Raw genomic sequence first — 23,781 nt, forward strand, 5'->3', positions numbered from 1 at the left:
GTAAATCAATCCTCTTAGAGTATCAAAAAAGCAAAATAGGGAGGAAGCTGAAGTAGGTAATGACCCAACCACTCATTCCTAGCCATTTACTCCTGATGATCTTCAAAGAGCTACTGAAGCTACTGAAGCAGCTGGTCACTTGACATCTGAAATGAACCTACCACTACCTTTATCCTCCACTATAGAAAAATGTAGCATATTCAACTTCAACTCACAAAGAACCAATACTGATTAACAGAACTATTCTCAACACTGTGAAAATATGTCCCACAGTGACAAACTTTAGGTAGTCACCTTCCCAGTGCTTTTAAAATATAATTTGACCTCCACGAGTTTTCAAAACCAAATCTTAAGCAAGATACCGCGTCCTTTACTCTTAGGTCAGAGATGCTGACAGGAGTAGAGTAATAAAGTGGCTGCAGGGCCGCATACAAGCACAAGATATTGATTTAAATTACATCAAGTACAGCTGCTTTCCACAGCAGTTTAACTGCCAAAGTAGAGGACATTAGCTCTGTACCAAGTGACGGCACAATTCTGAGAGCACTACAGATATCCTCAGGTCACCCACCCTCAGGCAACTTGGGGCTAACCAGAGGAACTAAATTCAACACTGGTTGTGATCTTCATTCCTTTTTTTCTGGAAGGATCAGTAGGTTTCAACCAATTTCACATCTGTTTCAACTTTTCATATACTCTATTCAGACATCTACATACTTTACAAATTATGGTTTGGCTCTAACTGAATCATGCCTTTAAAAAGGACATCCCAGAGTGGAACCAACGGGAACCAATTATGCTGGAATCATCACCACCATAATTTTACCTGCCTCACTGATAAAAATGGGTCCTTCTACACGAATACTTCAAATCAAAACTTTTCTGGACAGATACAGTGACTGCCTCATTACTCTCAAAGAACTAGAGGGGGGGAAAAGCCTATAAATTTAGTCCCTTTTAATCCAGGATAAGCTGTTTGTTTAGAATTTTTAATTTTGCTTGTTCTAGAAACAGTGTTACAGTCTGTGCTGGGTGCTCATTCTTCATTGCTGCACAGGATGTGGGGACGGAAGGCCATCCTCCAGGCAAGAGGCTTAGTCTCCATTCTACCACCCTGAGTTTACCAGGCTGTTAGATTCAGAAGTTTGTATCATTAAATCACACGTAATTAGATTTTCAATTCACTACCACCTTTGCTAACGTGCAAATCAGCCAACAGATCCTCCAGAGATTTTATGATAAAACAAATAAGGCAAATGAAAAAGCATTAACTTTTATGAACTGTATACAAGTACCTTACGAGTCAGTAAAAAATAACTCATCAGTGCACAACCTCTGTTATGCTACTTACTCAGCACCTGCTAGCTGGAAAGGGCTCAGTCAATGACTTAACTGAGAACTAATAAAGTGAACCAGCTTGCTGAAGCCATGAGCTGGTTAGAAGAGCCAGGATGACCTCAAGCTGCATCTCTGAGGTTCTCATCTTCCCCCAGCACCATGCTACTCCTGTGTCACACTAGGCTTAGATTTTAATCTTTTCATGAATTTATCTTCCCAACAAGAATGTAAGCCTCTTAAAATCTCTGTATATTTTGCCCCTTAGCTCATGTGAAGTATACAGCAAATCTGTGATAAACGATACAAAGAAAACCAGTAAAATACACTACTAAATAATCCCAGAATTGCCATAAACCTAAAGTGCTCAAAGATTTGTACTTTTAACCCTAACTCTAGCAAATTCTGACCCCTATTGTTTTTATTATCTATTAAAGATGGACAATACTAACCCCTCTCAACTAATGGTCTTAAATAGCCCAAACGTAACAACACACGGCCCTTTGGAGCAAACAAAGTACTCCACCATCTGGAATAAAAACCACAGAGAGTGTGGAAGTGTATTCCTGAATCAGTACAAACATTCATATTGGAAGTGGAAAAGCTATTGATACCTTCCACTGGAACTTTTTAAAAGTGGTCTAAGGTTTTCTATCTGTAAAATACAGTTCAAAAAATAGGACAGAGGGACTTCCTTGGTGGTCCAGTGGCTAATACTCCGCACTCCCAACGCAGGGGGCTCGGGATCGATCCCTGATCAGGGAACTAGATCCCACACGCCGCAAAGAAGATCCCGAACGCAGCAACTAAGACCCGGCGCAGCCAAATAAAATAGTAAGGCAGAAAGTTATGTTAACTGTTTATTCGCCACACTGGCAGTTCTCAAAGTATGATCTGGGAACCCCAGGGAAACTCAAAGACCCTTTCAAGGGATACATGAGGTCAAAAGTATTTTCATCATAACGCTATGATGTTACTTTCCTTTTTCACACTCATTCTTTCATGAGTGTGACAGTACAACCTATTAAGTGCAGAAGCAGATACGAATCCAGCTGTCTTCTATTAAGGCAGACACTAAAGGGACTTGTGTATAAGGATGCCACTCTTCTTACTAAATTGAGTTTTGTTCTGGAAAACATGGGTATTTTTTATTAAATATGTTTCCATGTTTCTTTTTAACTAAATTTATAAATTTTTTTTTAATTTCTCAGTTTTAATTTCCAGTACAGTAAATATAACATATATACAGGCATACCTCATTTTATTGCACTTATTTTATTGTGCTTCATAGATACTGCATTTTTTTTTTTTTACAAATTGAAGGTTTGTAGCAACCCCGCATCAAGCAAATCTATTGGCACCATTTTTCCAACAGGATTTGCTCACTTCATGTCTCTGTATCACATTTTGGTAATTTTTGCAATATTTCAATTTTTTTCAGTTATTTATTATGTTTGTTATGGTTATCTATGATGAGTGATCTTTGATGTTACTATTGTAACAGATTACAATAAAGATGTAAAAGATTACAACTCACGGAAGGCTAATATGATGGTTAGCATTTTTTAGCAATAAGGTATTTTTTTACCTAAGGTATGTACATTTTTCTCAGACCTAATGCTATTGTACACTCACTGGACTACAGTAGAGTGTAAACATAAATTTTATATGCACTGGGAAAACCGAAAAATTCATGTGACTCACTTTATTGGTGATATTCACTTTATTGCAGTGGTCTGGAACTGAAACTACTGTATCTCTGAGATGTATGTGTATAGCTGACAAAAACAAAAACTCAGGGTCAGCTTGGGAACCGACACCAATTTAGGAGTAGAATTTAATGAAATTAAATTTGAGTAAAGAATTTTATTCTAACTGGTGCATATCTACATGCACATGATTTTAAGTTAGAAGATATCGGGCTGGGGTTGGTCAGAGAGGGAAATGGACCAATTACCTTGTGTGACTTTGAGTTTTCATACCAAACCAAAAGTGCAAGCTTCAGTACAAACAATCTAATCCATAGGTGAACTAAATCATAGATTGTGCTTAATTCAATAATGCTTCAGCTTGTGCACTGAGAAAGGATTAATGAGCAAGCATCTTATGAATATACCAAACCTCCACCCTCACCCCCCAAAAAAAAAACAAAAAGAAAATGAAGGAGAAAAAAAAAAAAAAACAAAAAAACCTGAGCAGGTGAGAGGGCAGACAAAGGATTGATGATGTTCAGAAACTTCAGTGGGTGGACTTCCCTAGTGGCACAGTGGTTAAGAATCTGCCTGCCAATGCAGGGGACACGGGTTCGAGCCCTGGTCTGGGAAGATCCCACATGCCGTGGAACAACTAAGCCCGTGCGCCACAACTACTGAGCCTCTGCTCTAGAACCCGCGAGCCACAGCTACTGAGCCCATGTGCCACAACTACTGAAGCCCACGCGCTCTAGGGCCCGTGCTCCGCAACAAAGAGAAACCACTGCAATGAGAAGCCCGCGCACTGCAACAAAGCATAGCCCCCGCTCGCCACAACTAGAGAAAGCCCGCGCGCAGCAGTGAAGACCCAACACAGCCAAAAATAAGTAAATAAATAAATTAATTTAAAAAAAAAAAAGAAACTTCAGTGGGTTTCTGAACTCAGTATCCATACAGACAGACTTCCATTCCCAGCCACTCATTAATATACACCAAGAAATCTACTTTTTCTGTTCTCACTGCTTACCTCCAGCTAAGAGTCAGAAAGCTAATGCATTTTTCCCGTTTCCCCACAGGGCAGTCCAGATGCAGAGAACACCATGCAATGCCTCCAAGAGACACTTAGTAACATTCAGACATTTGTCTGAAATTTGTAAATGTTGTGGTAACTGTTATATTCCCAGGTGTTGAGCTCATAATTTGAAATCAGCCTATAGAACAAAGGTGACCTTTGCTTCATTTGAAATTAAAAGAACTATATTCATTATGTCCCCCCACTATTTCCGGTATATATATTTGAGCATTAATGTATATAGCTCTATATTAAGTATTAGAGGAATTAAAATGTATACGACAATGCCCATACCCTCAAGATTATTCATTAAAAGTTCAAACAATTAAATAAAAACAAAAGATGTCACCAATTATCTCTCAAATGCATGACAGCCAATGAGTGCCTTTAGCTCTGAAGACATGACAGAATCATTGGGGAATTCTTCAGAATAGGGTCTTAAACTAGTCCTTAAGGGTCATTTTTCTAAACCAAATTATTTAATCCTAAATATAAAAAAGAAGCCTGGCTCACCAAAAACATTACTTTGGTAAAGTACTTTAAAATAAAGTACATAACTGCCATTTCTCAAAATAATGTTCACCCTGAACATTGATCTTTTCAAACTATTGAATAATGTCACTAGAAATACTGGAGAAGTCCAATGTGAACATTTTTCCCAGAAAAAATGTCACTTTTCAAATTATGGTTTAATGAAGATTCGCCTTCAAGGATAGTCATCCCAGGACTGGTTTTTTTTTGGCCACACCACACGGCATGTGGGATCTTAGTTCCCTGACCAGGGATCGAACCCAAGCCCCCTGCAGTGGAAGGGGGAGTCTCAACCACTGGACTGCCAGGGAAGTCCATCCCAGGACTGTTTTTAATAGTAAAAAATTGGTTACCACCAAAAAAAAATGTATGCTAAAATCATCAATGGAATACAATGGAGCTATTAAAAATGACAGTAAAATATGTATTCACATGGAGCGATAGTCACTCCATTTCAGGTGAAAAAACTAATCAGTATGTAGAATTATCCCATTTTGTAAACAAATACAAATGTACTTAGAGATACAAATTATCAGTTGAAGCTGATTATGAATGACCGAATTTATGGATAATTTTTATGTTCTTTATAGTACTTATAAGAATTTTAAAGTGCCCACAGTGCACACATATCAATTCTGTGATGAGGAAAAAAAGTACATCATTTTAAAAACACTAATTCTATATTCCTGACTGATCAATGCCTTCCTCTACCTTGGCAGGTTAGAAGACATCTAAAGATGTTTTTAAGTTCTTCTCACCCATAGTCAGTGGATGATAGAAATTGTTACAAGACGGCTTCCCTGGTGGCACAGTGGTTGGGAGTCTGCCTTCCGGTGCAGGAGACATGGGTTCGAGCCCTGGTCCGGGAAGATCCCACATGCTGTGGAGCAGCTAAGCCCGTGCACCACAACTACTGAGCTCACGCTCTAGGGCCCACGAGCCACAACTACTGAGCCCGTGGAGCCCGTGTGCCACAACTACTGAAGTCCGAGCGCCCTGGAGCCGGTGCTCTGCAACAGGAAAAACCACCGCAATGAGAAGCCCGTGCACCGCGACTAGAGGAAGCCCGCGCGCAGCCTCGAAGACCCAACGCAGCCAAAAATAAATAAAAATTCATTAATTATAAAAAAATTGTTACAAGATAAACTTTTGCCCAAGGGTCAAAACTCTGCTAGAAAAAACAAAACTCTCTCATGAGTTTAATTAAATCTACAGCTGATAAGCATCAGGCTTCTCAGGCAACTTGCAACACTTCGCGAGCCAAGAAAATAAAACTATTAAAACATCATTTTTCAACAAGGAAAAGGACATCGGGGACTTTGAAGAAACGTGCTCTGGGAAGGTGTTACACATTCGAATCCCAAACAAAATAATCTTGACGTGAGTCTGAGCTGAAAACCCAGGGATGGTACAAAAGCCAAGCCTGTCAGCAGAGTTCCAACTTGTGGTCCATGCTCCTTACAAATCAGGGAAGGCAGCAATAACAGACCTAAGCTATTTTAAATACTGAAGGGGAAAAAGCTGATGAAAAATAGGTTGTGCGCAGTAAGGACTCAAACAGTAACTGAAACAAAGGTTAATCCTTTGCATTTGGCTTAAATGTTATTACCACACCCACCCCTCCTACTGGTTAGAAAATACTGCGTCTGGTTAAAAAAATGTTAAGGGGCAGCAATACTTAATTTATACAGCTTGCTGGACAAAATCGTTCATGAGGGAGCCAGCCAAGAAAATAAATAAATAAATGGGTCCATAATAGTGAGAAGGTTGGGAAGCAGGACCAGAGGGAATCCACCGCACCACCCAAGACCCATGACACCCAAGACCCATGACACCCAAGACCCATGACACCTCGTGGTGCCCCGAGGATGGCAAGGCAGCAGGCAGGGCTTCAGGTGGTATGCGAGCTGGGAAAGGGCCAGCGTGGCCAAGTGGCCGCTGTCAGCACCGACCTGATGACCAGGGACACAGAGAGAGGAGGAGAGGCAGGGCTTCAACGACAGGCCCCTGCCATTCCCATCTGAGCACGTGGATATTTTAAAAAATAAACACCAGCTGCTGTAGTCTGAGTTGCCAATTCCTCTTTTCCTCCCATTCGCTGCTGCACTGAATCACCAGCCCAGCTCTGGGCACCTGGCTCTAACGACCAGGCAGCACGGCCCCATTATTAATAACCACAGGGCAGGGTGCCAAGAGGCCATCTAAGCTGGCTCTTCGGCTCTATTCTAAACCCTACTTTACGGGGTAAAGGCTAAAAAAATCGCTTGGTTTTTCCCAAACATATATTTTAGGCTATAATATCCTCATAGGCTATTTATTGGCAACAAAATACCGTGGCTATTTCCTCTTCTGTATTAAAACAAAAACAAAACCAAAACAAACAACAACAAAAAACCCACTTCATAGTTCTTTCTAGAGTAATACCAGTTTGGTTCCCTCCGTCCCCTGACAGCCTCTTACGAGCTATTCCTATTCAGCGTCCCTTAAAATCTGCTTCCTACTAAGCATTTATTTTCTATCTCTTATTTTTGCCAGTTGTGTGTTCTAAACATAACTTGTCAATGTTCACCTTTTCAAAAAGGTAAAGAATGACTATTAGTACACCGTGGCCAACCGCTTAAATATAGCAATTCAATCATTCACTGCACTTTTATTTAAAAAAATCAATTTATCACTTGAGATTTTTTCCCCTCCTATGCTTATGTGAAAAAGGTTATCTGGTAGAAAGGCACTCTTCTTCAATAGCTTAAATGTCTGTCTGTCAACTCCCTGAAAGGACAGTAGAGTGCATGAATCACTTCAGTCCCCTCAGCTTGGCAAATAATTGATCTCTCTGCCAGCCCCACAGCCCTGCAATGATTCATTACACAGCCCAGCCAGCCAGCAAGGCTCCATTAGACCCGACTAGTCCAAGACGCCGAGGCACGCGCTCCCCAAGACAGCCCTGCAGGAGCCCATGAGGCCGAGGACCAGCGAACGAAGGCCACTCTAAGCACTGCTGGCCTTGCTGGCCCTCGAAGTTGAAACATTCCCATTCAGACTTGATTGTGCTTAAGTAAGAAGTAAGAACTTAGGTAACAGAACTCCCAAAGTAATTTTTAAAAGTACTGTCTCGGGCTTCCCTGGTGGCGCAGTGGTTAAGAATCTGCCTGCCAATGCAGGGGACACGGGTTCGAGCTCTGATCTGGGAAGATCCCACATGCCGCGGAGCGACTAAGCCCGTGAGCCACAACTACTGAGCCGGCGCGTCTGGAGCCTGTGCTCCGCAACAGGAGAGGCCGCGACAGTGAGAGGCCCGCGCACCGTGATGAAGAGTGGCCCCCACTTGCCACAACTAGAGAAAGCCCTCACACAGAAACGAAGACCCAACACAGCCAAAAATAAATATAAATAAATAAATAAATTTATAAAAAAAAAAAGAAGTACTGTCTCATAAAACCTGACTCAGGACTTGGGCCCCATTATCCAGAATTCCTCATTCTATTTCCTCATGTCTAAGTAGCTGTTAATAGTAAAACACATGATCTATTTATTAACTTTAGAAAAACATCACTACATAAAATGTACAGATTGGTTTTAAGATTTACAGGGTTTCCAAAAACATTAAAATGGGGGGGGGGGAAAGCAATATGAAGTTAGGAAAAGATGGTACTTTTGAAAATATCTGGACTGCTAAACATAGGAAACGCACATATATTAAGAAAGTTAATTTTTAAAAAGTCTATTATACTCAGTAGAACTATTTTTAAAAGCTTTGAAAAGCATCCTTTCATACAAAACTTGATGTGCTAATTTGCCCTTATGGAATTTAAAGACACCTAGAGATTAGGCTTTATTAGTTTCCTTGGAGTAATTAAATACATTACACGCTCTCTTCTGTGGGATTTTGTTTATGAGGATATGATGCCTTTTTATTAATGAAAAATTTTACACAATAAATGGTCAGGTTCAATGATTCAGCCATGGTCACTAGGATCACGGGACGGTATGAGATTCTAAAGTAACTTAAGTTCTCTCTGGGCCTCATTTTCCTTTTATTAAACATGGATAACAGATGCTTATATGTAAGTATACATGGCAGGGACTGTACAGAGCTCTACAGATGTAACTCGGTGGTATCATTATTTTTTCTCATAAATAAGCATAGAAAGAAAATACAGGTAAGCATCTAAATTTTACAGTCATTTAAAGAAAACTAAGTCAGAAATAGTATAACAAAGAAAGCACAATGGATTCACATTCCTCACTGGAAAAAGAGCAATTAAGCAAGTACTTTAATTTCCCTAAGTTTCCGGGTGGATTACATCTGCTTCAGAAGTAAGGTAAACACAGCAAAACGGTGTCTTTATTATTCACTAAGCACTTTTCAGGCAACACATTCTGAAGTCTTTTTTAAACAGACTACTCCTCAGATAATATTCACCTGACTGGCTACCGGCTGAAAAGAGGAGTGACTCAAGTTTTAAACCAATTTCCCACTGATTTAATTGAACAAGAGCACAGCAAAGAGATGTCAACTATTTCTACTTTTCAGTTTGACCCCATGTAAAGCTCTCAGTTATGTGAGTACTAAGTTACGGAAAGCGTACGGGCTGAGTGAGCATTTGCAGGGCACCAAGTTGTAAGAGTTAAATCTGGGTCCCCTCCTGCCCCCCCCCCCAACATGGATGAGGACCTAATGGTTTGGCGGTTTTCTCGACTGAGAAAGTCAAAGCTACTCAAACCTAACTTTTAATTTACTGTGGAAAATAACGTGATAGCATAAATCAATGCCACTGGACCAAAAGAAATACACACTTAAAAATAACCAGAATGGATTGATGGATAGGCAAATGATTAAGCAAATATAGCAAAATGTGCATTGCAGAATCTAGATGGTGGGCACATACGGGTGCTAAGTATATAATGGTTTCAACTTTTCTGGATATTTGAAAATTTTCATAATAAACTACTGGGGGAATTCAAAATTGTAATCACAATAAAGGAGACAGCAGGCCCCACTGGGAATAACCTCAGCCTGGAAGGAAAGACACTGGTTCTCAGCCTAACCCCAGTAACTCACAAAGTTTAAAACTGTAAAGGGTCTTGGGAATCCTCCAGGACAGGTTAAATACATGGTTTTGAGTCTGTGAAAAATTAGAAAACTACGAGCATAGCATTTTCAAAAAACTAAAAACTGTTCTTTTTGCTGAGATTATATGCCTCTACACTTCTGATTTAAAATATCCTTTATTTCATGAACCACTGATGATAGTAAATAAGAAATTTGGTTTTTTTATGTCCCTACTTAGCAGTCAAATCTGATCACCCTTGATATCTGATCAATTTCCTCATCTCCTACCTTTGATGTATAACTCCTTGACCTACCTTCAGCAAGAATCCCCCTACCCTTGATGTTTCCTCTTAGTAATCTTCCATCCACTGACCTCATCACTCTGTTCTTGGGTTATAAATTTCCATCTGTCTTTGCTGTAGTTGGAGTTGAGTCTGATCTCTCTCCCCTAATACAATGCCCCTACTGCAACAGCCTTGAATAAAGTCTTTCTTACCTTTTTAACAAGTGTCAGGATAATTTTTTCTTTATTCATACCTTTATACAGGTATGTATAAAGGTCTTGCGACCTTCAGGTACAGAGAACTTCGCAGCTAATCATAATGCTTGCTGAAAAGAACAATTTGCTTCTCTAGTGTGACTTAAAGGCTCCAAATACTGAGATTTGAAATTGCCCAGAAGCATTAAGACATTAAAAACAAAACAAACGGGCTTCCCTGGTGGCGCAGTGGTTGAGAATCTGCCTGCTAATGCAGAGGACACGGGTTCGAGCCCTGGTCTGGGAAGATCCCACATGCCACGGAGTGGCTGGGCCCGTGAGCCACAACTACTGAGCCTGCGCGTCTGGAGCCTGTGCCCCGCAACGGGAGGGGCCGCGATAGTGAAAGGCCCGCGCACCGCGATGAAGAGCGGTCCCCGCACCGCGATGAAGAGCGGTCCCCGCACCGCGATGAAGAGTGGCCCCCCCTTGCCGCAACTGGAGAAAGCCCTCACACGAACCGAAGACCCAACACAGCCAAAAATAAATAAATAAATAAATAAAGTAGCTATAAAACGCAGCTTTCTTTTAAAAAACAAAACAAAACAAACAACTTCCCCCACCCGCAGTGTTGGTCTCTTGTAATCTTAATAGTCCATGATTTCACTTCAATTTAATTTCAAAGAATGACACGAAAGGGGGAAAGACTATGTCATAAGATCTTCTTGAGGATGATGATTGTGTCTTATATTATGGACCCAGCATACGAATGAAATGATTTCATTGCTTGGATGAGAGAAGTAACGGAAGCAGATGAATGTTGTTTGTTTCCTGAGGGAGAATGGCATAAATTCAAGGGGGAAAAATATCAATCCTCTGTTCAAATTAGGCAAATCAGAGAAAATTATAAAGACACTGAATTTTAAAATTAACTTATTTTTAAAATTTTTTTAATTAAGAAAACAAGTCCATTTACATGCATCAAAAATAAAATAGGAATAAATTTAACCAAGGAGGTAAAAGACCTGCACACTGAAAACTATAAGACACTGATAAAATTAAGTTGAAGACACAAATAAATGAAAAGATATTCTATGATCATGAGTTGAAAGAATATTGTTAAAATGTCCATACTACTCAAAGCAATCTACAGTTTCAATGCAATTCCTATCAAAATTACAATGGCATCTTTCACAGAAATAGAACAAACAATCCTAAAATTTGTATGGAACCACATTAGACTTCAAATAGCCAAAGTAATCTTTAACAAGAACAAAACTGGAGGCATCACACTTCCTGATTTAAAACTATATTATAAAGTGATAGTAAATCCAAACAGTATGGTATTGGCATGAAAACAGACACATAGATCAATGGAGCAGAACAGAGAGTCCAGAAATAAACTCACGCCTATATGGTAAATTAATTTATGACAAAGCAGCCAAGAACATACAATGGGGAAAGGTCAGTCTCTTCAATAAGTGGTGTCGGGGAAAATGGACAGCACATGCAAAAGAAAAACTAAATTACTACCTTACATCATACATGAAATTAACTCAAAATGGATTAAAGACTTGAATGTAAGACCAGAACCCATAAAACTCCTAGAAAACATAGGCAGTAGGCTCCTTGACATCGATCTTGGTGATGAGTTTTTGGATTTGACACCAAAAGCAAAGGCAACAAGAGTAAAAATAAACAAGTGGAACTACATCAAACTCAAAAGCTTCTGCACAGCAAAGGAAACCACCAACGAAATGAAAAGGCAATCTACCGAATGGGAGAAAATATTTGCAAATCACATATCTGATAAGCGGTTTATAGCCAAAATATATAAAGAACTCATATAAGTAAACAGCAAAAAAAAAAAAAAAAATCTAATTTTTAAAATGAGTGGAGGATACAAATAGACATTTTGCCAAAGACGTATAGATGGCCAATAGGTACTTCCCTCACTAATCATGAGGGAAGTGCAAATCAAAACCACAATAAAATACCACCTCACACCTCTTAGAATGGCTATTATCAAAAAGATGAGAAATAACATGTGTCGATAAAGATGTGGAAAAAAAGGAACCTTTGTGCATTATTGATGGGAAGGTAAATTAGTGTAACCAATATGGAAAACAGTACAGAGATCTCTCAAAAAATTAAAAATAGAACTATCATATGATCTAGCAATTCCACTTCTAGGTATTTATCTGAAGGAAACAAAAATACTAACTCAAAAAGATATCTGCATTACCAAGTTCACTGCAACATTATTTACAGCAGCCAAGACATGGAAACAACCTAAGTGTCCATCAATGGATGAATTTTAAAAATATGAGATATATATATATATATTTTTTTCCATATATATGTTGGAATATTATTCAGCCATAAAAAAGAAGGAAATCCTGCCATTTACAACAACATGACTGGACCTTAAGGGCATTATGCTAAGTGAAATAACTCAGAGAAAGACAAATATCATATGATCTCACTTATATTTGGCATCTTAAAGAAAAAAAAAAACTGGCCACTCTCGCCTTCTGAGATGGCCCACACTCTGTCTGTGGAGTGTGTTTCTCTCTAAATAAATCCGCTTCTTACCTAAAAAAACGAAAAGAAAAGAAGAAAACAACCGAACTCACAGACACAGAATTGTACAAACTTCCATTTATCAAATAAATAAGTCCTGGGGATGTAATGTACAGCATGGTGACTATAGTTAATAATACGGTATTGTATATTTGAAAGTTGCTAAAAGTTCTCATCACAAGAAAAAAAAACTGTATCTGTGTGTGGTGATGGGTGTTAACTAGACTTACTGTGGTGATTATTTCACAATACATGCATATATTGAATCATTATGTTGTACACTTTAAACTAGTATGTTATATGTCAATTATATCTCAAATTTCTAAACTATCTTCAATAATATTATACATTTTTAGAAAACAATTCTATTATGCAGTCAGTTTTAAGTTATCAGTCGGTACGGATGTAACTACTGATATAATAAGGAAGCACCGTGTGGTGGGGCAAAATCAGAGACAATGTATATGTAACTGGGGCTGCAACACAGGATAAACACAACCCCTCACGATAATTTAGTCCTCTGCCTGAAGCATCACTAGTCTTTGAAGGAAGCTGATCCATGTTCCTAAGAAAAGGGACAGCCCAGGAGCTCCACCCCACAGGGGATGACTTCATTATAATCTGAAAAATGGAGGAGAGCTTAGCTATCTGCTTTAAAATAGGAAATTAATACCTTCTACAGGTTAGTAAAAAGGTAGATGAAATATTTTAGGCTACTCTGCACGAATCTGCAGAAAAGTGCTATGGGGAGCTCTGTTAAGTGAAAGCCCCCCAACACCACACCCCATTCATTTCTTTTCCTCCTTATCCAACAAGAAGCGGAGAACCTCAAGGTTCTTCAGTTGCAAAAGTCAAAGAGGGAGTTCCCAGGGAGGAGCTCTGCTACCAGGTGTAAGAGGGGTGGGTGTGCTAGAGGAGGCCAGAAGGGAAAAACAAAGGGCAGGGGATTTCTGAGCTTTGCGGCCAGGGAGAAATAGGGTTTCTCTGCTATCAACAATACACAGCCAACTAATGCGATTTATTCGTAATTGCTAATTAGTGCCAATGACTGGGGAGATGGAAGAGCCTACAGATTCCAAAATAAATCCAAATACTTGTGGGCCGTTTGCTGGATTTAAATAAGGTTAGATTTCAACAAAATTTTCACAATCTTGAACTTCGTGAGACAGAAGGAACTTACATAATGCACATTTAACAGAAACTCTCAAAGTAGCTTTCTTTAAATACCCATGTCTGGGGCACTTTTGTAAGAAAGGTAATAGGAAAAAAATGCATAATTACAGCTATAATCTAAATAAGATAATACTATAATTATGATTTATTCTTTCTGTACAAGCAAAGAAATTTACCACTGATAAAACTTGAATATGATGCTTTCATATACAGGGCACTGCACATTCTCTGGCATTATCTACTGTCGTAGTTTCAGGCACAAACTCCACATCCACTACATCCAACTGACCATCAGTGGGAAAGAGGCTGGGTAAAAGGTCAAGAAGAAGAAAAGTCAAAATGCACTTCTAACCCATTAAAAACTGAACTGACTTCCGGGTCCTTGAAGCACTTGGGTGGTTATTTAAACTTGTGGAAAAGAAAGGAAGCAGCTACCATGTGAGGTCTCTGGGTCAGACTATTGTTTCCCATGGGCTCTCTCTGAGCGGGTCTAACAGGCTAAGTCAGTGATTCAACACCAAACTAAAAAATAAAACTTGCTAATCAATGTTTTTGGAAAGATTTTAGCTCCATGGATGTTATCTGTAACTACAATGCTTTACAACCTAGCATACAGCCCTGAATCAAATGGCTAAACTTCTCAGCCACAATAGGAGGCTTTCTGAGGAGCCAGGAAATTCCACCTCGCACAATGCCAATAAATACTGAATAAATGAGGGACTTCTGTTTCTGGATCCCCAAATCTTACAGGGATCACTTAAGCTAATTCTCTAGTTCTATAACCTACAGAGTATCTCCTTCTGAAAGGGATTAACAATAAGTTGCAAAAAATAGACCATTTCACCTTTTTTTTTTCCCTACCATCCAAAAGTTCAACAACACTAGAGTTCAACTCTCCTCTAACTCTTCAGTCACCAAGTGATGCCAATTCTTCCCCCCCAGGAAGGCTTAGAAAGTAGCTCACTTTCTGGAAAGGTAAACAAACCGCTTCTGATTCAGGCTCTGACTCTGAGCACCCCTCTGATCCCCACTCTGAGCAATCTTCCTACCAATTCTATCCATCTAAGGTATGTTCCAGAACAAAGAGAATTCCTCCTCCCAGTAGATCCTGCGCAGTATTACTGGTAGTGGCCTCTGACCATAACCACAGTTCCTACTTGTCTGTCTCTCGCCTTCCCTATTTCAGCCATTTTGATCATTCAGGATGTATTTTTGCAGGAAGATAAACTATAGTTCAAAGTTTGAGGAAGTGGTACAGTACAACCTCTGACGGAGGGAAGTGACAAGACAACATTTGTATACAGGTCTTTGCTTGAATTAACAAGTATGTACTACTTTTATAACTAGCTTTAATAATTAAACCTCTTACAGTGGCCTTTCTAACCTACAACTGAACCTCCCTCATGTCCTAGTCTAGGGTAAGATAAGCTTCTTAGAGATAAGGAAACTGACTACCCCTCCCACACGGCTCATTTCAGATTCCCTTATATTCTTTACAGCCCTTGGCACATCGTGTGCTTGTCATAGGATCCAAACATTTTGAAACGTGTTGTTTTTTTCCCCTTTCCTTTCCTTCCTGCTAACTGAGGTACTCCTTTTACGTGTCCAAGTAGCTTCCACATTCTGTGTTTTAACATCTTTCTTCTTATCTCTCTGCCCTTCAGATAGGTGCCCTTGCCCTGGGGAACCCACTGGAGTGACAATGGGCCCTACACATTTAGGTTTTTGACAGGCACGAGGTCCCCCACCTACAGAATTGTAGGACAACGTATGCCTCCAAGTTGCCTTTGGCCTTGCAAAGGTCCAAATGGTCGTTTAAACTTTTTTTTTTTTTTTCAATAGGAAACAGTACTTGGTGTTTTGGCAGGGACTTTTCCCTCACACAGGTGTTTTTGCTTTAGCTTTCTCCTTAAACGTATAATGATATTTTCTACCTCCCCAACCTCACCGTTCTCTACCATGCTTTGCCCTTTATTATGTGTTAAATTTTACTGTTTTAGCACCCATCATTCTCACTTCTGTTTCCTCACTGTTTTTTCACACTCCAGTCATCTATCCCCATTTATATATATTTTCTATTTCAGCCAGTGGAGAAACAGTTGTATAATGAAAGGCAAAAGAAAAGAGAATTCGAGATTCTAGGAAGAGCGTCTCCCAAACCAACCCTTGCCCGGGAACCCGGAGCGTCGGGAACCAGGCCTGCTCGGGGGTATCCGGGCCACCAGAACAGGGTCAGCATCGAAGCGCCCAGGCGTCGGGAGAGCTGATTGGTTCCCCGATGAACCAATCAGCGGGCGAGGCTGTGACCGGTAAGGGAGGGCCAAGATTATAGAGCGGATGGAGTTAAAGGAAAAGGGGCAAGTGTGCCAGGCACCAAGGGTTTGCGTGCACTTTTGCACACCCACCTGGTCATTATTAATCCCGGAACTCTGGTCTGGTAAATTCCACCTTCCGAGTTTCCCAGTTTCATAACGCTGAATAGGGGAAGAAACATTACCCTATCGTTCATAAGACGGTCATCAATGGTCAATGGAAGAGTAGCCGTAGGGTTGGGGGAAGGTCATTAAAATCCTTCCTCTCTCCTTTCCCAGTTCCACTCCAGGTGATCAACATAACTCAATCGGTTCTTGAAATAGTAGATCACTCAAACTCTCGCTTAATCGCCAAAACTGATTACCAAAATGCTATCATTAGACACCTGGAAGAAGTTTCCCCCTCCCCAAGGACTGGGGGAAATAGTACTGGCGTTTACTAAAGGCGCAGGGTTTTCCTACCTGCTAAAGGATAAGCGAATGAGCTCTTAGGCTGAAATCAGAAAAGCTGAGACCTTCTGAACTGTGCAACCAAGCACGGGACCGCGGCCGCTCCCAGGGCTCCGACAACCGCCCCACCCCGCAAACCCTGGCGCAGGGACAGTTCCTCCAAGCTCTACCCCACAAACTTCACGCGGAGGCACAAAGATTTGGGGGGAATGGGAGCACAGATACCAGATTTCCCTGCTGTGTTTCAAACTTCAGCAGAGCTGTTCCACGCTCTTTCTTCCAAGTGTCACAGCCACCAGATTCACAGCCGCGTCCAGCCTTAGCTTTCCCACGGTCCAGCGCTGCCACCCACCCATCTACCACCCAAACCCGGGCTGGAGACGCCGCGCCCTCGCGGTTGGGGGAAAGGGGAGTAGGAGAAAAGAGAAATGGGCAGTGTCAGTAAAGAAGTGCCCGCCGAGGCCTGGACGCCAGCAGCCAGCGGAGGGCCCTGGGGCCGAGGAACAAGGAGGGAGGAGGGCTGGAAGCGTGCAGGGAAGGGCCGCGAGGAGAGCAGGGGCGCCGCCGGTGTCGCTGCACTCACTCTGCGTAGCCAGTGGCCCAGGGCAGCCGCCGGGTCTCCTTGAGAATGAGGATGGGGCGGGCGATGTGGTCGGCGCTGCACTCCACCTCGTCCTGAGACAGCCCCAGGAACTCGGGTCGCCCGTAGGGGAAGCGCAGGGGCAGGTCCGAGCCTCCGCAGCCGCCGCCGCCGCCGTGCTCGGAGCCTGAGCTGCCAGCCATGATGCCGCCCATGAAATTGGCCACGGCAGATTTCACTCGAGTGAGCATATTACTCCGGCGCCAGGCAGCAGCGGTGCGAGCAGTGGGCGGCGGCTGGGGCCGGGCGAGGCGCAGCGCGGGGCATGCAGGCTGCGGCGGGCGCACGGGCAGCCGGGCCGGTGGGCGCGCCGCGCTGCTCCCAGAGCCTAGTGCTGCAGGGGGCCGAGCTCCGGCCTCCCGCGCTCCGTGCCGCCGCCGCCGCCCCCTCCCCCCGCTACACTTCCGCAATGGAGCGGCATGGAGCGGGCCGGCCGGGCCGGGGGAGATGCCGCGCGCTCCGGGAGCGGCTGGGCGGCCGCAGCTTCAGCAGGTCCCTTCCCCGCCCGCTGCGCTCGACTCCTGCGTGAGCGGAACTGAGCCCACCCGGCGAGCCCGCGGAGCCGGAGCGGCTGCTGCCAAGGCTACCGCCGCCGTCGAGTCATGTGATAATCCGGCCGCAAGGGCTCCAGCGACTGCGGGGCCGTAGCTCAGCCCCTCCCCTGCCGGCCCGAGCCAGGCTCGCACCCGGACCGTGACCTCCTGGGGAGGAGGAGCCAGGCCGGGTCTGTACCTGGCGGAGAGGATGGGGGCGCTGTGAGCTGGTGGCGGTACAGGTGTTAGGGGAGGTCACGTGGAGCCGGGCCTCCGGGAAAAGCCAGTTGAGGAATCCACTCGCGGAGAAATGCTGCCTACGCCTTCGAGAAAGGAAACTTCGGGAGCTGAAAGGGGAGACAGGTGGAATCCCGGTGGGACGGCTCCAAGTCCTGTAGTGGAAAGAGGAACACCTGGTGTGAGAGATTTCGGAGCTTTCAAGAAACAAAAAGCAACAACCCACAGTGGTTGCACAAAAATCATTAAAAGTTTTTCCCTAGGCATTTCTAAAATTCCTTTTCTTTTTCTTTCATTACCACCACACGCATCATTATCTGCGGAGCAGACCCTGTTTCGAACCCAGAATAAGCTTAATGGCGAAGAAAACGAAAGAGCTCTAAGAAATCAGAAGCAAGCACCATTTTACCTAGTGCTTAACTGCTTAATAGATTTATACAAGCATTTTCCTTCAACATAGCAGCAAAACCAAAGTATCTTTTCAAAGCTGACCCTTGATACACTTAATGCAGCCTTTTCTTTTCTTAATTCGAAACATTGTTATAAAATTAGGGGCACTTTAAAACTGAAGGAATTTAAATAGAACAAAGCAACTCAAATGCTAAAGTAAAAGTGAATAAATGTCTGCAAACGATAAAAGTTTGCGTTGACCTTGTATTAAAACAAAACAAATGTTTGTGAAAAACCGATAAATGTGCTTCATTAGGGGGGGGTAACATTTGTTAAATACTGGCTTAAAAATTGTTTTTCGCAAGAGAGCTGTATCCTGTTCATGTTTACTTATTCTGTATCCTGTTCCTATGTTTACCTACCACGTAATTTGCCAGGATTCTGTGTTACTTGTGGAGTTAAGCGCTGAATGGCTCACTTGGAATTCAGGAGGGAATACAGGCCCCCTTATGGAGGCGGGCAGGGGGCGGGGAGCAGCCCAGGTTTTGGATGGGAAGATAATTCTTTGAAAAGGAATTAGAATCCTGGCTTTTAGGGGAGGCCTGGGTAAACTTCACTGATCCCCCTTTATTCAGTATCTATAATATTTTTTAAGGCATTTTCCCCTTTGGCTTTTTCATGAATAGGTACTCTGGTTTACTATACACCAAATGGTTATGTAAAAAAAACAACATTCAACCTTTCAGTGAAATACCATTCCTGTCAATGAGTTCTTTTATTACTTTTCACAAAACAGAAATGTAATTTTATCTTGGCCCCCTTTCCCTAATTTTAAAATTGGGGGCAGGATTCTAAAAGATGCAAAATCTAAACAAGTCTTCTCAACCTTTGCTTTGTTAATTATAAACTGCTTCTGAATGGGAAATCTCAATATAGTGGTTAAACAACCAACCAACCACAAGCCCTGGCATCCACTGAGTCTCATAGAAATTTAGAATCCCCTTCTCAAGCTTTTGTTGTAGAACGATTACCTTTTAACAACGTCCTATGGATACTTCAGTAATAAACCTCTACTGAGATGAATTTACTATGTTCTTCCCTTCATTTCACCTTAGGGCAAGGCTTTAGTATTTACTAGAAAAAGGATTTATTTTTCAACTTAAAAGTAGTACCCAGTCATGGTCAATAAAGTTCAATAGTACAGAACTGTAAATGAAGAAAGTAAAAGACTCCAAAACATTTCCCCAGAGGATCACCACTGTTAATATTTTCTGTAGGCTTCCAAATTTTTTCTCAAATAGGATATTTAGCATAATAAAATTTGGTAATATTAGCCATATTTGTGAACCAACGTTTTGTAAGCAGTTATTTTACTGTTTCTCTGTAACCTCGTTATTATCTGTCATGGGAAAGTGTTGGCATATCTTTAACTTTGCACAGCAAACTTTGTTCTGCTAACAGGCAAAACAGGAATTCCATGCCTGTTCTCCTTTGAATATTTCTTTAGTATGTGTTCACGGCTAACTGATAAATCTACTGTCTTAGCTATACACCCACCTCTAAGGTCAGTGTCCCATCCCAGGATTTTACAGAGAAATATTTTCCATGTAATTTACTCCTCAATTATGTCATTCATGAAGATCAGTGCTTCAGCTAGGAGGTAAATTCTCATTAAAATGGTGTAGTCATCACTTTTAGGGGAGCTCCTAAAAAAGTACCTTTCTTAACCTATTACAGGTGCAAATTTGGTAGTTATCTCTGCTCCCAGCTTTAGAGTTAGTCATTTATTCCCTAAATTCAAATGGTGTAGTAATTAATGTGTTTGTTATACCGTGTGTGTATGCTCCGGTCATCAAAAGATACCCTTCATTTGTCTCTCTTGAGTTCTCTTTTCCCCTGGAAAATGTGAGTTTGAAGACTTTAATAGAACATTCATTTACAGGATAGATACATAGACCTTATACTTGGATATTCTTTGTATAAACATATCTCATTTCTAGGCCTATGATACTATGGTTTTGGCTATTCAATGACTCTGTGCCATCAATAAGACTATTTTCAAGGAGAAAAAAAAAGGTCTGGATAATTTCTTCAGTCAAAATATCAAGGAATCTCCCCAGATATTAATTAATTACAAAAGGAAAAAAAGTAACTTACAGTGAAAAAAACCTGGCAGTCATCACCTAAAACAAGTGATCGAGGTTAACATCACCAGCAGTGATACATTAACATCCTATACCTGCTGACATTACATGATGAAAAGAACACTTTACTTCATGGTATTCTTCCCCAAATCCTTAACCTCAGTATAATCATGAGAAAACACAAGTCAGACCCAAACCAAAGATATTCTACAAAATACCTGACCAGGTATCTTCAGAAGTGTCAAGGTGGAAGGTACAAACTATTGGGTATAAGATAGGCTACAAGGATGTATTTTAAAACATGGGGAATAAAGTCAATATTTTTTAATATATGTAAATGGAGTGTAACCTTTAAAAATTGTATAAAATTTTTTTTTAAGTGTCCAGATTCTGAAAGTCAAGGCAAGCCTGAGGAATTCTCAGATTGGGGACAAAAAAGGCACAACCTACTACAACAGTGTATGAATGTTTATTTCTTAGTTTTGATGTCAACATTAGGGGAAAACTGGGTGAAGGGTACATAGGAACAAAAAATTTAAAAATAATCAAGGAGATTTGGGTTTCAAGTAGAAAGTAAATGTTTGTTTGGAAGTCAGGCTAGGAGAAGGATGAATAATGCCGTGCCAGGACTCAACCCTCTCACAGCTGTAGGTTCATGCCTCCTTGTATTTATTGTATCTAGCAGTTTATCTATGCCTTCCCATTAGATAGTGAAATACTACAGGGCAAGAACATTCTTATTCATCTTTGTATTTCCAGCACTTAGCCTAATGCCTAACAAGTAATAGGGCTCAGGGCTCAGTTGATAAATTAATTCCTTTTTTTTTTTTTTGGCTGGGCCTTGGGGCATGCAGATCTTAGTTCCTTGACCAGGGATCATACCCATGCCCCCTACAGTGGAAGTGTGGCGTCCTAACCACTGAACTGCCAGGGAATTCCCGGTAAATTAATTCTTAAAAAAAAAAAAAAAATCCATTCAGAGAAGAATGTAACTTGTTTGAATGACCAAATCTGTTATATTTATACCCTCAGTTTTCTTAACGATCTTATGTTATCCCTTAAGATTTGTCATACCTGTAAGCAGAACTTCCTTAACCTCTGATATCTGATAAGATAAGGCTTATTGGTAATAATATGGATGGGACTTCCCTGGCAGTCCAGTGATTAGGACTCCACACTTCCCCGCCGCAGGGCCATAATAATATCGTCATGTGGGTCTCTGCTTCACACAAAACTGGTAACCTGATGATATCAACCAGGATATAATATTAAAATAGTTAACATTAACTTGCTTTTGCTTCAGAAACAGTTTAGATTCCAGTTTCATATGTAGTAATGTACTGGCTGAAAATCTTTGACTTCGTAAGAGGGATTTATTTATTTATTCATAGTAAACAAAACCTTTCATTTATAAATAACAATTTCCTTATGAACCAAGAGATTTATAACTAATTTTTGAGTACAGAGTTATAGAGTCTCAGCAAATTTTACTACCACCAAGTACACACATTTTCTAGATCACAGACACCTAATTTCAGAATATCTGGTACATTCAACCAATGGATTACATCTGACTTTTTCTCTTACTTTCCCATTGGCCACTTTCTATAGACTATTTTATCCTATGCCCACATTGTCCTACTGAAACCACTGCTTTGTAACTGATGCGGGAATTGTATAAACCTGAATCCCTCTCACTTAATTCCTGGTCCCATAATACCTATTGTAGATTAGACTCTGAAATGTGCCGATTATCAGAATACTCATGTATAAAATGGAAAAAAATAATCATTCTAGTCTCATAGGGTAGCTGCAAGGATCAGTGAGAAAATAGCTATAAATATGATATAACTAATGTTGGCCCAGAGTTATCAACCTTTTCTACTTAAATCTATTTTTTCCTTAGGGACTAGTTTTTAATATTAAAATTTTAAACCATTTCCTTTTTTTGATTTCTACTTACAAAAAGGGAAATAGAAACACCTACCACATAGGATTATTTTGATGATTAAATGGAAAACACGGAAATTCCTAGTCTTCTTCCTGATAGAGGGTGGATGGTTAATAAATGAATAATCTACATTACAATACTGACAGCACCCTGCCCTGTGAGGGAAGGAAAGTTTACAAGCCTTGTTTCCAGTTCTCTTCAACACTTTATAAGTTAAACATTGTTAATCAACACTACCTGTTTACTATTGAGGAAACTGAAATTGGGGAAGGTAAATGACTTGTCTAAGACCACACAGCTAGGAATGAAATAGGACCCAGTCCCACTGTGTACTTTCACATTCCATCAAATAGAAACTTTTCATTATGAAAGATTTTTTTCTTCCTTTTCCAGGTAAAGACCTGCTATTTTGGTTATCTTAAGGGTTTTGTAAATTTTCTATGGATTCAGAAATTTTAAAATTTCTTAGAAACCTCAGAATGTTATAAATACGATAATGTCATTTGGAAATTGTTCCAAATTCTAAACAAACTACTTTCCAGTTTTTTAGATAGAACTTGTTTCTAATTTGGGAGCTGCCTAAGTCATACTAAAGTTGTATGAAAATTCTAAGTTCTATTATACTGAAATATCTTCTAAAAAAATTATAATATTACCAACCTGTTTTCAAGACTTCCCATGTTAACATCTCTTTTTAAGTGTGATCTAGCCTGCCATTCTCCTGCCATTTAAAAATACCTGCTATCAGGATTATTCTTCCAAGGCAATAGTGGTCTGAGTCAAGCAGCCAATGAAGATTGTTTACTCAATGGGAAAATTAGTTTTTGCTCAGAGAAGGGCATGTGGTTCACAAAAATTCAGAAATCAAGCAACTAAAGACAGCTTCTTAACTAAGAACTATAAACGCTCTCAAATTACCTTTTATTCCCTCAAAGGATCAGTTTTGTTCTATGCCAGTATATGTGACAGCTATTTAGAATATCTTGAAATGCAGAGTTAGTTGCTTTGTCCTTTTTGTCATCAATTGCATTTTCAATCAAAGTAAAGAGAATTTTTATGCTTGCCTGTGAATATTTTTAGGGTCAGCTTTCCAAAACCAAAACAAAGTAGACTGTCATGGCAATAATCTCAGATTTCATTCAAAAGCAAGACCACCCACCCCAATTACTCTGGTTATCCCTTCATAATGAACATATCCTACTTTTACA

At 40.7% G+C, this 23,781-nt stretch overlaps 1 protein-coding gene across 3 annotated transcripts in view; it reads right to left on the bottom strand.

The window, feature by feature from the left end:
- The window catches only part of PPM1H (protein phosphatase, Mg2+/Mn2+ dependent 1H), a 271,159-nt gene extending 252,517 nt beyond the window's left edge, over positions 1–18,642 (bottom strand). The window contains exon 1 of one of the 3 annotated variants that reach the window (XM_036865628.1): positions 17,262–18,638. In XM_036865628.1, coding sequence (XP_036721523.1) covers positions 17,262–17,509 — 248 coding nt within the window. In that variant the 5' untranslated portion in view covers positions 17,510–18,638. Of the gene's footprint in view, positions 1–17,261 lie in introns of all 3 variants that reach the window. The other 2 variants (XM_036865627.1, XM_036865629.1) reach the window with 2 other exon arrangements.
- Positions 18,643–23,781: the final 5,139 nt, after the last annotated feature.

This window comes from Balaenoptera musculus, chromosome 10 (assembly GCF_009873245.2).
Source record: "Balaenoptera musculus isolate JJ_BM4_2016_0621 chromosome 10, mBalMus1.pri.v3, whole genome shotgun sequence".
Taxonomy (NCBI): domain Eukaryota; kingdom Metazoa; phylum Chordata; class Mammalia; order Artiodactyla; family Balaenopteridae; genus Balaenoptera; species Balaenoptera musculus.